At 43.8% G+C, this 16,512-nt stretch overlaps 1 protein-coding gene across 5 annotated transcripts in view; it reads left to right on the forward strand.

Moving 5' to 3' along the window:
* Positions 1 to 355: 355 nt before the first annotated feature.
* GLCCI1 (glucocorticoid induced 1) overlaps positions 356 to 16,512 on the forward strand; it is a 59,910-nt gene continuing 43,753 nt past the window's right edge. For all 5 annotated transcript variants that reach the window (XM_054161118.1, XM_054161119.1, XM_054161120.1 and 2 more), the window contains exon 1: positions 356 to 827. In XM_054161118.1, the coding sequence (XP_054017093.1) occupies positions 371 to 827 (457 nt within the window). In that variant the 5' untranslated portion in view covers positions 356 to 370. The remainder of the gene's footprint in view (positions 828 to 16,512) is intronic.

A 16,512-nucleotide genomic window follows, 5' to 3' on the forward strand; every position in this document is an offset into this window, starting at 1 on the left:
CCTGTGCCCTCGTCGCGCCCTGCCGCCGACCGCACAGAGCGGGCAGCGCTGTACGATGTGAGCAGTCGAGGGGCTCGGGCAGCGCCCCCGGTGCCCACGACGCTGGGGCGGGCAGCAATGGCTAGAGCCTGGCGTGGGAGTAGCCGCCGGCACCGATAGGAAGCGCCGGGGGCAGCTGGGCAGGCGGCGCGGAGACTCCCTCGGGCCGTGAAGCGCTTGTCCCGCCCCGCCCCCTCCCTCTTTCCTCCCCCCCTTCTCCCTCCTCCTCCTCTTCCCCGTGCGGCCGGTGCATGCAGGACGCCGGTGGCCGAGCTCGGGCCCCCGGTAGCAGCCGGAGCAAGCGACCAACCGGGTCCTGCGCATCCCCGCTATGTCCTCCTCATCCAGCTCCTCGCAGACCCCCGCCTCCCACCACCAGCCTCCGCCGCAGAGGATGAGGCGCGGCGCCACCGGGTCCCCCACTGCCGGGAGCGGCACGGTTGGGGGCCCAGGTAACGGCGCAGGGGGAGGCTCGGCGGGTACCAGTCGGCTGCTGCAGCCCATCCGAGCGACCGTCCCATACCAGCTCCTGCGGGGCAACCAGCACAGCCCGACCCGGTCCCCCTCCGCCTCGGTGGGCAGCAATACCGGGCCGGGGGGCGGCGGCGGGGGTCGCGGTGGAGGCAGCCCGCCACCGCCCAGCGCAACTCCGCCGTTGGCAGCGGGAGGCGGCGCGGCGGAGCCGGGCAGGGTGAAAGGCAGGCAGCGGCGTTCGCCCGAGAGCAGCGGCGGCAGCAGGAGGAGCAGCTCACCTGAGAGACGGAGCCCCAGCTCCCCGGTGTACAGAGGTAAAACATTGGGACAAAGCCGGCGCCCACTTTCCAGTTCTCCCGGAGTGCTTGCCGGGCACCCCGGCCTCGGCTCACCCGTGCGGGGTTCGTTGTGCCCTCACCTCCGGGTCAGCTGCTGGTCTGGCCCGGAGGGAGCAGCCCCCAGGAGTCCTGGAGTGTGTAGAGTAATGGGGGGGATGTGGGTAAGCCCTAGAACACCTCCGCTCGCCACGTCAGGGAGCGGGGCGGATGCCGTGTTTGCCCTGTTAGGGGGGCGTTCGAGCGGTGGAAAGCGCCTCGTCCCGCCGCCTTCCCCCGAGGAGGCGGGTGAGCCCCTAAATGTCATCCTCCCCGGGCTCGGTGAAGATCCAGCTTGGGAAAAATAGCCCCATCCTTCCCCCGCAACTCCAGTCTCGGAATGAAATGCCTCCCCGGTGGATGGGAGCCAGGGTGAGCCGCGCCGCCCCCTCCCCACTGTCCTTGGGGGGGCTGCCGGCGGCTCCGCCACTCCAGCCCTGCCCCTCTGCGCAGGGAAGCAGCCCGAGGGGTTCCGAGAGCAGAGTTCCTGGTGCCTTCTGCGCTGCTTGCTCACAGGCTTTGGAAGTGGAGGTGTGTTAACAGAGGCGCGAGTCTAAAATTAACCCTCTTCCCCTCTACAGGTGTAATTATTTAGTACCGATTGATAATGGGTTAGATCTGTATCTGGGGTGTCACAACCCAGTTCTTAAGTGTGTGTGTATGTGTTAAAACCAACCCTCAGACGCCCTTCCTTTCTGCAGACCTTGGTTTCTTAGAAGACTTGGAATTTTGCAACATCTTAGGTTAAAATATGTAATGTTTTAAAGCACGGGTTCCAAAACCAGAAGGAAATTCCCTTATTTGTGATGCTTAAAACCAAGTAACAGGGTCTGTCTCCTTGTGGTACTTAATACTGAATCCTTCACTATGTAAACAACGAAACACCACAAAAAACCCCAAACCAACCCAAACATATCCAAAATAGGCCTGTAAAGCTCCCAATGTAAAACTGTTTCCTAACGAGCCCAACTTAACCTGCGGCAGGTTGTCTGTTAAATTACTGAATGTGTTAAAGTGGCAGTGGCCATCTTAACCTTCCCCCTCTCCCCCATCACTCCAGCAGTTGAATGAATTGGACTAAATGCACTTTTTATGTTCCCCTGCTATCAGGTATCCTACATCATCTCGTTCTGGGAACGTTTTCTGTGGTTCTCAATACCCCTCCCTTGTTCTGTCCCTTCCTTAAGGCTTACTGTGTTGTGTTTCTGTGGCAAATTGTGGTCTGCCTCGGTTGCCAACCTGTTTTCTAGCAGAGAAATGTGTTGCCTTCTCTTTTCCCCCCCACTCCTTTTCCGTTTTACTGTGTAGTAAAATCTTACAATCTGTTGTTGTTTGTTGCTCGGGCAAATCTCTTGTCATCAGAACAGTCCTAGGACATGGGGAGTGTTTAGCAAACGAGCAATATGTCACTGCCAGTTATGCGTGGAGTTAATTTACCCTACAGAGTACTTGTGCTTATTCAGATTGGTTGGGTTATAAACTGCACAGAGATACTCCATAACTTCTCAAAAAGATCATTTATTTATGCAGAGAGGTTTTTTTTTGCGTGCTTGAAAATGAAACTGAGCTTCAGTGGCTTTGCTTCCTTCAAGCTGTATTTAAAATGTTAAAGATCATGTTTTTCCCACTACTAAATGTAGACTTCCTTCTTTAACCCTTGGAAATGCTAGTAGGAAGATAGGCACAACGACCAGAAAGAGGACATAAAAATAGTGATGCTGCTGAATGCTGTGAATTATTTAATTGTGGGAACCCAGAGCAAAACATTGTAGTGGTGCAGCGTAGAAAGGTCTGTGCTTAAGGTGTTTTGAAGAGGGAGGAATATGAGCAAGTTACCTGCAAGCAAGGAAAAATTCAGCAAAGCTGTCATGTTTATCATTATTCCATATAATTCCTCTTGTTGTTGTTGGAGGGGAAATTTTAATTTTAGAAAGTGGTTTTAGTCATCTTCATCCCTGGGCTACTTTAGCCTTAATAAATGAGACTGTAAATGAGTACTTGAATGACTTTTTTCATCATTAAACTTGTTTGAGCTTGCCTGATGGTGAGCCACATTAGCAGCATACAGGGCTCGATTCGCTTTAATGAGTGCAATCTCTGAAAAATCATAAATGGCCCATCAAAAAATGCACTCTGTAATCTGTATGCACTGCAAGGAATTTGTTCCCCCCCTCCTCCAGGTCAAGCCAGCTGCTGCTGCAGAAGCTGACATCCTCCAGCAAATCCTGAATGAATGAATGAAAACAACGTGATCGCCCTAATAATGACCACGATTGCACACGTCAACAGCTTTATTTTACCAAAATGCAGGCACCATTTTCTAGCAGGCTAGGGGAATAAGATACCAAATTACTTCAGTCTTGTAAATGAAGAAGGGTTACCAGATCCCCCCAACCTCTTCTCCCCCATCCCCCCCCAAAAAAAGCCCCTAGAGCTGTTTGTACTTAAGTTTGGAATATAGTTGCACACCACGGGGCAGGATTTTGTCTTTGTTTTCCTTGCTCGTTCTCTGCATTTTAGCACATGATGTGTGGCTGCTAAAAACTGTTTGTAGCCTGTCTGGTGATACCAGCAGATAGAAAATTGATTGCTGGAGGACTGCTGCAGTAATAATGGAGGACTTGGAATAGTGGGGGGGGGAAGAACGTTCTGTTTTCAAACACAGACCATCTTGATGCAGCTTGTTAAACAATGTGCTACTCCAGCTATTTATAGTTGTTATCAGTATGCAAGTCTTGGGGAAATGACTTGATTAAGGCTGCTTGGTTTTTGGTGGTTTTTTTATTATTTCCCCCCCAGCCCATTTCCCACTGCTGTAAAAATGTGAGCTTAGGCTCTGGGTATAATCCTGTTGTTTTTCTCACCAGTGTGGATCTGTTTGGCTCTGCAGTCTGACTTGGATTGTTTCATGAATATTGCTAGTGCTGGAGACTGCCTGTGACTCTGATGGATAGATGTTTTTCTCTTCTTTGAGACACCTGTCCCTTCCCCACCTCCTTTCAGCCTTTCCCAGTGTGGATTCCTTGAACTGGCTATCCTCCCAAGCCATTTTGTGGTGGATGTTTTAATGTTTTGCTAGAGGCTCTTTTTATAAAGGAGATCTTTGTGAAAACACTCCAGCTTTGAGCCTTTACAGGTCAGAGCAACTACCATTGCAGATGTTGACATCACTACTACATGAATGAAAGCAGCATGCTCTGTTTCTTCTCCCATCATCATTGTTTCTCTCCTTTCCTTCTCAGATGCTATCAGTGGTTTTGTTCTGTAGCAAAACCCCTGGGTGTTTAGAGCTGAAACTTGAAGAATTTGGTATTTTCTTTTAAGCAAATCTGAGGCGCTCTGGTTGTTAGGAAACCATGGATGCCAGTATTTGTTTGATTAGTATTGACACTGAGTGGATGAGAAATCATGGATGCAGTATACTGATTTCAAGGTGCTAAGAAAAGGAAAGCTGTGCCAGGGCAGAAAGCCTAGTATTGTAGGATAAACCTTCAATGTGTGAGTCTGCTCCTTTCTTCCCCTTTCAGACATGCTTGTTCCTTACTAGCAGCTATGATTTCATAGCCTATGTTCATTTTTGGGGGGGAGCTGGCAATCTGAAAAGTGTCTGAATGAAACAGCACCTGGTTTTCTTAGAGGGAATAGATCTGATAAGTCTCTGATTGCATAAATGTAACGTCAACAGAATGTGAGGCTGCCCGGTTTATGACAATAAAGGATGTTCCAGTAATAATCAAAAGAAACCCTTTGGACAGTCAAACAAAACCTGCTCCTTGTGACTGCTTATGTTTTACAGCATTAAAAGCAAGTTGTTTTCTTTCTAGCCTAAACTGGCTAAAATCAGTCGTTGCTGTTATGTAAAGTAGCTTGTATAAATATGAGAGTGGGTTTCCTGTTCAGTTTGGGTTTTCACGTGGTATGTGGTGTTTTGTATACATGAGGATGTAACTGACTTGTGTGATTCAAGCTCACTATTGCTTTCATCAAATGCTTTGATTTGTTTAGTGTTAATCTGGTGGTGCTGTTACCCCCATGCTTGGTGTTTTTCTAGCTTTCTCTCATGTTGTCTGTAGAGCAAACGCTTTTTTCTATATCAAATTTTGGAGGCACAGATTGGTTTTAAGGAGATCTGAAAAAAAAAAAAAATCAGTTTGGCTCTTAGAGGTTCCCAGTATTTTTTACTTCCCAGCATAACTCTTGAAGCAGTGCCAGCATTAGTAAGAGAAATTAAAGATGTAAACTGTGTAGCTCAGTGTGGAATAATTTGTGGATCTGTTGTTCTGCAGGTAGATAAAAAAACTACTGGAGTGAGGAGTAAGACAGACAGTGTTGCTGATCCCTAGACTTGTAAGGGATATCAGTATTTAAAAACCTTAAATTCAGACTTCAAAAGGCAGAACTATTTTAATATCCTGGCTTTAAGCCATCCAATATTTTGGCATCATAAGTATTTATACCAGAGATCAAGAAGATTTTTTCCTTCATTTCTAACAAGAGTAGGTAAGGAAGTAATTTTTGTGACGCTTCCTATTTCCTGGTGCCTGAATAATAGTATTCCCATAATTGTATGGCCAAAACAGTTTTGCTCCAGCTTTGTCCCTCTCTCTTCCCAAAAAAGAGCTTTCATTGGAATATAATATGGTGAAATAAAAGACACTGGCTAAATTTGAACCAGTTGTCTTGAACCGAGAGGTTCTTCAGTTACATGTTTTAACATCACTTTAAATGAGTATAGCGTATTGAATGTCCTTAAATAAATAAGTTCCATAAGACAAATTAATTCAGTTTCTTTCAAGTGCTAAAACAACTGCAGGAAAGTAAAACAGAAAGATATTTTCTCCTGAACCTGAGTGGTGTTGTAACAAAACATCATCTGGTAAGAGAGCACCCTGTTGTCCCGTGGAGGAAATACCTTGTGAAGTGTATGTATAGATCTATTTTAAATCACTGCCCGACCTTTAATTCTTACTCTTTGGATGTAAGCAAGTATTGGTGTGTCACATATGGCCAAGCTGAAGTTACTTGCCAAGATCCATGCATAGTAAACCAGTGGCTAATACTGAAATTTGGTTTCTGAAGTTCATGGCTCTTGTGTTTCATCCTGTTCTTTCCCATGATCTTGGGGTGAACTGAGGTTCTTAAAATATATCTGAAAATGCAGGAAATGTAGATCCAAGGGAATGTGCTTGAGAATCTTACCAAAAAAAACCCCAGTGTTTGCCAGTTATAGGATGACATCCAATGAGCCTTGCTGCATTGCTAGAATTCACACTGGAGAGCTAGTTCTTTTGAAAATGGGGTTTATGCTACTCTAGGTATCATCAGGAAAATGAAAGAGAACTGATACAGTAACACTGAAATTTTAGTTTAACCAGGACTTGAAATCAATGGCTGTAACAATCTGTTGGAAGTAAAGTAGATGCTCCTCAGTTTCAGTTAAAGAGAATATTTGAAATACTTTTTTTTTCCTTATGGAACTTCACATGTTGAGTAATTATCTTCTGAAGAAGGTAATAAGTTAGGTTCTCTCACAGTGAAAAATGAAAGTTCCTGTTTAAATTGGTTGGCAATATCTTGCGTTGGTTTTCTTCTGCTGGACATGATAGTTAGCTGTCTATGGATTTAACATATGTGCAGGAAAAGAGTAGGGTTTAAACACTGAGTTTTTCATCAATAAAAGATACTTTTAAAAAAGAGAGAACCCTGTGCTAAAGATACAGCACAGGAAAATGTTGCTGAAGATTTGAGCTAGGTAACATTGATAATCTAATGTTAGTATTTAAATGCAATGAATTCTTTCAGTGCTGCCTCCCATGTAAATCTGTGGTGCCTAAGTGATGGCTTAAGGCTCTGAGTGGCAAATGTGATATTTACATCCCTCCATTGGAAGGGATACATCCACCGGCAAGTTGTCAGTCAGAGATTATCCCCTTTGTGTCATTGTTTCTAAGGCGTGGGCAATTGCAAAATGAAGAGAATAGGGGATTAGAATGAAGGGGAAAGGGGATTCTTAATAATCTAATTCTTATGTTTTGTGTGTGTGTTTACTTCTGAAAAGTTTAGATTGGTTTTCAGTTATGCTTTAATTTCCCCCCCTCCTGATTTGCCTCAAGTTCATTACCACAAGCCTGTGTTAGGACTCTTCTTGAATTGGAAATGAAATCCTAAAGCTTGAAAATAGTCAATGGGTACTAAAGAGATGACAGTTTGAGACTTCTGCAGTATGGATAGCACACACTGGATTGTGATGCACTGTGTAACATCAGCCCTTTGGAATGGAGACTCAATCTCTCCAGCTCTTTTCTGAAGGTAGGATCTCATCCATGGAAGCGCTCAGCCATGTTTGTAACTGAAATGCATGCTCTCTCAGCAGTCCTTTCCTGCTCTTCCAGCTGTGTCACTTGAGACCAAAGCTGTTCCCTTGTATGGTCCCCTTGGACTGTCTGGTGATGACTCTGCTCAGACTATGTATTCTGGTGTTAGTAAGACAGAAGAGGACAGGGAGCTACTGAAAAATCTGTCCTGGAGAAGAAAACTTTGCCAGGCCAAGTAGAGCCATGCTGGGGAGTGCCCCCAGCCTGCTGTCTCTGACCTAGGAATACTACCTGGTCCTGTTGATTTCTCTTCTGTACCTTTCCTGCTCCTTTGGTATCTCCACCACTTGTTATCAGCTCCTGCTCTGATACCCTACCAAGGTATTGGCTATCACCCTGTCAAAACCAGATTAGCTTTCTCTGCTGAGGAGGTGGAAAGCACAGAGGTGTGGATGTCTACACTGGGGCAGTAATTTTCTGCACAACCCATTTGTAAATAGGGATGGTGGTGGGTAGTGGAAGATGGTTTTGTTGGAAAGTCTTAATTTTTCTTAGTAGGTCTCTTAATTAGTGTTCCATATTAGGTGTTGCTTCTTCAGAAACAGTGTATCCTTCCCAGTAGTCGTAAATGTTAGAAGCTTGGATTTGGAAACCTTACTGCAAGGTACTGTATGGGTCAGACCCTTTGTATTTAATGTTGCATGTGCCCTAGCAATGACGACACAGATGCTGGTGCTTGTAAGGATTTAATTTTCACTGCTGCTAAAGTGAGGATTAGCTGTTTGCAGTGGCCATTATTTTGTGTATCAAATACAAATGAGTGATCAGCAGTACTAGTTCTTAGATACCACTTGTTTTGCACAACCTAAAGCTAGTTTTATCCAAGCTACATGTCTGATTTCCTCTTTAGGATGAATGTGCCTTGTACTTTGCTTGTAAGGGTGGTGACTAAGAACAGCCTGATAGCAATCCCATCATTTCTGAATTGCAAATTCACATTTGAAGTGTCAAAATTTCACATATTTGAATAATGTGAAAATCCACCATGGAGTATTTTCTTCTCACACTGCCATGAGGTAGTCAAAGCTAGAAGAATAGTTTGTGTCTCATTCCTTGAATGCAAGTCACTTCTTTAAACAAGGTTAGTTTCACCCTCCTTTTCTTGCACTCTCACCATCACTTTAAGGAAGGAGATTAGCTGTAGCCACTTCTGAGTTTCAGGAATTAAAACTCCTATCCAGCTGGCTCGAGTGGTCACTGCAAGATCACTGGTGTTCATACTGCAAACTTGAAACTCAGTGTAGTTTATTAAGTGTAAATCAGCCTAGAAATGTTTTGTGTAGCAGGAATGATACAGTTGTGAAACAATTACATGCATGGCAGAATGGGCATTGTTATATCAAGTGCCTTTTACTCTCTGGTGGTGGAAAGTGCTGATTTTTTGAGTTCTGATGGGAATACTTCATGAAGGTTGGCTAGCTGGAATATGTCTAGGTCTACTTTTTTAAAAGACTTCATGGTTAGAAAACCCCCAAACATTTGAATGCAGGTATTTAGGCTGCAGCAGTGGAATCAAAGCTCTAATTGTTGACATCTGTCAGCATGTGGAAACCAAACTGGATGATTTCTGGTTGTTCAATACTCAATTGGTAGCTAATTCTCTTAATCCTGGTCCTCGGAAATTAGCCTATAAATACAGAGCTCACTTCTTCAGAGTGTGACATGGAGTCATACATGGAGTCAGCCATCATCCTGTTCTGGAGCAGATTACCTAAGCATAGACATGAATGCCTGGAATTGTGAACATAGAGCTGTCAGGGATTACAGTATAGTTGCTTTCATTAGATGAAGTGCTGTAACTCTGCTGGATCAGAAATACTGCTGGATAAACCTTGAATTTTGTTGGTGCTGTGCTTCTGTAACTCAGCCTCCCCCAAGGACATACAGTGTGGAAGAGCCTGTGAGTGGTTCTACAAGACTTGTGGGTCCCTGCAGGTATTTGACATAGAATCATAGAATTGTCAGGGTTGGAAAGCATCCCAAGGATGTTCCAACCCCTATGCCATGGGCGGGGACACTTTCCGTTAGGTCAGGTTGCCCAGAGCCACATCCAGCTTGGCCTTAAATTCCAAGGATGGGGCTTCCACCACCACTCTGGGCAACCTGTTCCAGTGTCTCACCACCCTCATGGTGAAGAACTTCTTCCTCACATCTAATCTGAGTGTCTCCTCCTCTAGCTTGGATCCATTCCCCCTAGTCCTATCACTATCTGACATCCTAAAAAGTCCTTCCCCAGCTTTCTTGTAGGACCCCTCCTGATACTGGAAGGCCATAATAAGGTCTCCTCTGAGTCTGCTCCAGACTGAACAACCGCAACTCTCTCAGCTTGTTTTCGTAGGAGAGGTGCTCCAGCCCTCTGATCATCCTTGTGGCTCTTCTCTGGACACATTCCAGCACACCCATCTCTATCTTGTAATAGGGGCTCCACAACTGGACACAGTGTCTCACATGGGTCTCAATACTACTCCTACTGCATGTCATGACAGACCTCAGTCACCCAGAAGGACTAGAAGATGCTGATGCAGGTATCAGTGTGGTGCAGCCTGTGCTCTGGAAGGCATTGGTGACAGCAGTTCTCCCATATGGAGTCAGCTTAAATTCAGTGCTGCTTGTCAGCTAAATCTTTCTGGAGTCTGGAGCCCTGCAAAGTACCTTGCAAAACCCAAGTGGCTTTGCAGTGCTGAGACTCTGCAGTTAAGTGTTACACCTCCATATCTGGTGTGTCATGTATTATTAGAAATCTTGGTTATATATGATATCTTAACTTGCTGCTTTTGCAAGTAATGGGGAATTGACTTTGCTCAATGAAAACTTAACCCAGATTTATGCTGAATGTCCCAGAACAGACTTTGAACAGTGTAACTCTAAAAATATCAGTTAACTGCTGAAGAATGCAGAATAGGACTTAGGGTTTACACAGTAGTTGGGAAGCTGCCAGGTTGGAGGAGAAGCTGTCTTCACAGAAATAAATTTCTCTTCAAGGTCCTAAAATGTTCATTCTTAACTGATAGCTGTGTTTGCTGAATTGTGGCAGTTGATAGTGGAATACCCTTACACATCCTTTCTCTCATACTCTGATTTCTCTGGTATTTTACCCTCAGTGGCTCCTTTGTTGTACCTTGGTACCCTGCCCTGAATAATCATCCTTGCGATGTTTTCTTCCCCCACAAACAAACCATAAAATGCATGTGAAGTGTTTGATGTTCTTTGCAAAGGAGAGCTAGAGTAAATCCTAATCTGGAAGAGAAAAATTTCCTCATGGGCAAAAAAATATGATTAACTCATACATATTTAAAAGCAGTGTGTTGGAGAAACATCCATGCAAGGAAATGATTTGAAACAAATATTAAATGTAGGAGATCCAGATAATCTTTGGGCATTGCTGGAGAAACAGAGGGGCTCATGCTTTCAAAGCAATTTGTGTATTGAAAGTGTGCAGTCCATATATTGTTTAAATTACCTTGTCCAAGTGTTCTATACACCTACCTCAATCTCATTCCAAAGAATTGAGATGGAGTCTTGTGATATTACTTAGTGCTGTGTGTGTAACCTTTTAAGAATTTGGAGGATGCAAAGAGATCTATTGATTGTAAGAATAATAGCAAAAACTCATTTTAGCTGCACTGAACATGGGAATTACCAAGTCTGACAACTCAGTCTGGGAGCAGTGGTCAGGTAGTGATAGGACTAGGGGGAATGGATCCAAACTAGAGGAGGGGAGATTTAGATTAGATGTTAGGAAAGAGTTCTTCCCCATAAGGGTGGTGAGACTCTGGGACAGGTTGCCCAAAGACGTGATGGAAGCCCCATCCCTGGAAATTTTTAAGGCCAGGCTGGATGTGACTCTGGGCAACCTGATCTAGTGGAAAGTATCTCTGCCCATGGCAGAGGGGTTGGAACTAGATGGTCCTTGATGTCCCTTCCAACCCTGACGAGTCTATGATTCTATGAAATGGGTGTGCTGGCACTGTATAAGCAAATGTTACATGTTTTCTGCAACTAGGCCTTTTTTAATCATGCAAATTTCCATGCTTGTACAGCAAAAATAAATCCTGCTTAGAGCTATGTTCTAAAACTCGTAAATCTGGACTAAAGCGTCAAGATTTCAGAAGGAAACAATGTGAAAATTGCCTGAAGAGGGTTGCTCTGACTTGAATATGGAGAGACTATTTTAATGAAGATTGTTCACACCGTTGGAATTTTTGAGACATGAGGGGAAAGCTCAAGGATGTGATCTGATTGCATGGACACTTATCTCAAAAAGGGATAAGGAATAAGCAGAGAGTGTACAGGAAAACAACAGGAAGAACTGAGACAGGAATGTCACACTATCAATCAAAAAGTGAAACTGAGCTTAGCATTGTTAAAACCTGACCAGGCTTGGACTTTGCACAGTTCAAGACAGGAGGGACATGCTAATAGAAGAATATGGAAAAAAGCAATTGCAGCCATTTGGTACCAAGAAGGAGATTCAGGATGATCTGAGATGTGATTTGTAGGAGTGTGTGGTTTCAAAATCAACTCCAAGCAATCGTAGCAGAAATCTCAGAGGAAATAGCACAGATATTTCTTCAGTACTTTGAGCTCACCAGGATGACACAAGTAATCAACTTTCAACAAGGACAGTGATTGATTTCTTTGTTTCTTTCTGGGTTTTTTTTTTTTTTAACCCAGGAATAAAAGAAGTGAAATATTAAGGGAGAAGGTAATTTGGAAGTAGCAATTGCCAAAACTGTATTAAATACAGGTTGAATATTTTAATAAAGTCAATTCAGAGACCTCCCCTGCAGTACTGTGCCCAGCTCTGGGGCACCCAACACAAGAGACATGGACCTGCAGGAGTGGGTCCAGGGGAGGACCACAAAGATGATCAGAGGGCTGGAGCACCTGTCTTATGGAGATAGGCTGAAAGAATTGTCTGTTCAGCCTGGGGAGAAGGCTCTGTGGAGACCTTAAAGCTGCATTTCATTATCTGAAGGGAACCTACAGGAAGGCTTTGGGAAGGACTGTATAGAAGGGCTTGTAATGGCAGGTTGAGCAGCAATGGTTTGAGCAGAGATTTAGGAGGAAGCTTGTGACAATGAGAGTGGTGAAATACTGGAACAGGTTTCCCAGGAATGTGGTTGATGGATGTCCCATAGACATTCAAGGTGAGACTCAATGTGGCTTCCTGATCTCATTTGAGGTGACTGACTGCAGGGAGGTTGCACAATATGACCTTTGAGGGTCCCTTCCAATCCAATGCAGTTTGTGAATTCTAGAAAAAAACCCTTGAAAGTTCACACTTCAAGCTTCTAAGACTATCTTCTAAATAGGATGTGACACTTTGAGAGTAGATACCAGAGTATGGGAGATAACTACACTGGTGCTTTTAAAATGTGAAAAAATGTTCTAAAATGCAGTTGGTCTGACTTCAGCTGCAGGTGAAGCTTCAGAAGAAATTGAAGGGCTGGTGGAAAGCAGGGAGGAAAGTTCAAGTGCAAAATGAGCTTCCCAAATTGTGTCATGCTAACCTGGTGGTTTTGCTAAGAGAACTGATTTGCTAGACAGGAGTGGATCTTATCTGTTTAGGCAAATTTTAAAATTAAGAATGATGAAACCATTGATGAATTTTTGAGAGGCTTAATTAGAAGGCAGGAAGAGTTTGAAGGACCTTGGGAATTGAGATAATGATTTTCAAAAGTGAGATTTAAAAGTGGAAAATGGAGGCTTGTATGTGTGAGGCTGTGTTTGAGCGGAACATCTTCTCCTTTAAGAGAGAGTCTATCATTTGGAGGTACCAGAGTGTAGAGTTGGGTGATGGTGGGATCTCTATGCTGCCAGCAGGAAGTGACTGTAAAAGTACTGGGCACAGGTCTGGTCTTGAGCAACCTGCCACACAGAGACCTGCTGAGACATCATCTGGACTCTTGCACACGGTTTTGGTGCTGCACAATTTAAGGAAAGATAAAATCAAATTAGAGCAGAGTCAGAGAAGGACTTGCTGGGTTAGGAGTTTAACTATGTGATGTTGAAAAGTCTACTCAATTAAAAATAGCATTGCCTTCTCTGAATCCAAATGAGTGGGAAAGGGGATGGAGAGGTGGGAGGGGAAAACAGTAAGATAGCGCTGGGGCATGATTTCAGTGGACTGGTTTGAGCATAGAAATATTTATGTGGGAAACTGTAAGAAGGCTGCAACTGCTGGAGTGGGTCCAGAGGAGGCCACAAAGATGATCAGAGGGCTTGGAGAACCTCCCCTGTTATGGAGACAGGCTTTGAGAACTGGGGCTCTTTAGCCCGGAGAAAAGGCTCCAGGGAGATCTTAGAGCAGAATTCAGTACCTGAAAGGGGCCTACAGGAAAGCCAGGAAGAAACTTTTTAAAAGGAATTGTAGTGATAGGACAAGAGGGAATGGATTGAATCTCAAGGGGGGGGGGGCAGATTTAGACGAGATTAGGAAGAAATTCTTGACAGTGAGGGTGGTGAGACACTGGAACAGGTTGCCCAGGGAGGTAGAGGATGCCCCCTCCCTGGAGGTGTTCATGGCCAGGTTGGATGAGGCCTTGGGCAAGATGGGCTTGTGGAAGGTGTCCCTGCCAGTGGTAGGGGCATTGGAACCAGATGATCTTCAAGGTCCCTTCCAACCTAAACCATTCTATGAACCATTAACCCTACTCTACCAAGTCTGCCACTAAGCTTTATTAAATTATACTGCTTAGGTGTTTGTGTAGTGTTTAAGTTTAAAGCACTAACCTTACAAAATAAAATACAGTTTAAAGATACAAAAAAATCTGAGCAGTTTGGATTTAGTCTTTTATCTACCTGATGTCCTCTCAGTTCAAATGTGTAGGTTACATCTGTTGGACAAAACCAGCTTTTGTGATATTAAGTGCTGTCTTTTGTATACAGGTCTTATCCATGCCAGCAGTGCTCCTTGTTATAAGAATAATATAGCTTTAGAGGGCTGAAACTTTCTTCCTTATAGTTTGCTTACTTTCCTTATTAAGATAAGAGTGTGGTTGGTTGTTTTTTTTCTGCTTTATCTCTGAGGATAATGTTGATTTTAAACAGGGGAGTTTTGCTGTGAACAAAATCTGATTTATGTGTAGTCATGTTTTTAATTGACCTGTTGTTGGGTGGAATGAAAACATGATGTAGAGACCACGTTTCAGCATCTGTGCATGGGCAACCAAGGTTTTGAGATTCAGCTGTATGTGAGATGAAATTCATATGCCTACAGATGCAGCCATCTGTCCCTCTTCCTCTGGGTATCCATAGTTTGGCTCAGAGCAACGGGCCTTCCAGTGCAGTGAGGTGAGTGGGGCTGGATGTCCTTGCAGAGTCACACATGAAACCTTGATGGAAGGAAATGCCTTCAATCCACCTATTGGATACAGTGACTGGTCAGGATACCTCTTCTTTGCCTAAGTGGGCAAAGATAACTCAAAATGGCTGATTGCCAAACCTCTTGCTATGGGTCTTCATCTGCAGTTTCCCTTCAGAATCAAACTGGGTTTTGTTTATTTTGTTTTCCCAGTATAGGCTGTTTCTAATATGGATAGACTTGCTGCTTCATGCAGTTCAGTTTGAATGCTTATAAACCTCCTGGTCTCATCAGGTGCAAGACCAAATTTGCCTTGACTACTGAGTACCAACCTATGGCATTGCTTGTGTGGAAGACTGTTTCCTTGATATTTATTTTCTTTCACTCCTTTTTATTTCCCCCCTTTTTCCCCTCCCCTGAAGAATCTTGGATGCAGAAAGCAAATAGTTCATGGACCTCGATGTTTGAAAATACCTCAGGTGGTCTTGGTTAAATTGGGATCCTGTTCTCTGCCTTCTGGTTTTTTCTTTGATTGGCTTGATGTTATGGATAATGAGAAGAAATTAAAGTAGATTGTGTCAGTCTGTTTAGAGTAGTTACTTCAGAGTATCATCCCCCTTCCTTTTTTCTTCTGTCTTGGTTTCTGAAAAATAGAAATTAGGGAATAATTTTTGAAGTTGATATAACTGAATCAAAGCCAGTGTGGTGCACATAATGAAGACTCATGTTTCACAGAGCTGAACATGCAGTATTTTTAGAGATGCATCAGAAGATGGCTTGGGATTTACTTCACTAGTAGCTCTGAAGGTGAACCAGAAGATCCTAGAGTGTTGGCAACTGAACTGAAGAGTAATGACATCACATGAGACTTTATTGTGGAATTTAGTACTGATATTTCATGGTGTTATGACTTGGCTGCCTTGGGTAAATAGCTCAAGTTAGAGATGAACTCTCCAGAAAAATATCAAGATACTACATGGAGCAATAGTGTGGTCTGGCATTTTGGGCAGGAGGGTGTCACTGTTAGCTGACACTGATAATGATGTGACAATATTGATAGTCTTAGTTTTAGGGAAGAATGAATTTCATTTCATGCTTTTCTTTCAACTTGAGAGGAATATGTCATCTGAGAGAAGTTCTTGGGATAATTTTAGTCTTTTGAAGCTGCATATATCCATGCAGGGATGTGAGTGGAAAAGCTTTGGCCAAATTTGAACTGCATCTGCTAGCTTCCAAAAGAGAGGGGAAGATAATGATAGATGAGTTCTGGTTGATTTAGCTGAAGCAGCTTTTCTAATGGTACCAATGATAGCTGTCAGCCTTGCTCTTCTGCTGCAGGTGAGTTTCCTCATCTCACACATGGCAGAAGGCATTATTTAAGCTACAATGGACTGTGAACGTGGCTTTGAGATTACGTGCTGCCTCTGTGTTGGATGGGAAGGCAGTCTCTTCATTTTAGAGCTGTAGCAGATGGTTTTATTTGAGCCCTATGTCCTTTTCAAAAGAGCTGTCATGTGTTAGTCTCCTACTAAATTACATTTTGCTGGCAGAGAAGTGGAAACCTTTTTTTCAGTCAGTCTAGGTGGTATAACTAGAATTCTTTTGGCTCCCAATGCCGCACCATAATTTCATGATTTCATGCAGTTGTAGTTGATTGCTGCTGGGAGGTAGAATCATACTGAATTTCACCAGCTGGAGTATTTAAGTGGACCCTGTGTCATTTTGCTTAACACGATTTGTGACCAGAAATGTGTAGCAATAACCCTTAAATGCATGCCTTTAAAACCTGGGGTATACTTTAAATAACACGAAGCATTTTGCCTTCCTGTGTGTGGCAGTTTTGTTCTGGGGGGTAACTTCAACCCACTGCACTATAAGCTTGCATCTTGCTTTTGTAATTTCTGCCTCACTTTTCCAGGTAAGATTTTGCTGCTTAAGTGCTGTG

The sequence above is a fragment of the Dryobates pubescens genome, chromosome 4, assembly GCF_014839835.1.
Source record: "Dryobates pubescens isolate bDryPub1 chromosome 4, bDryPub1.pri, whole genome shotgun sequence".
NCBI lineage: Eukaryota > Metazoa > Chordata > Aves > Piciformes > Picidae > Dryobates > Dryobates pubescens.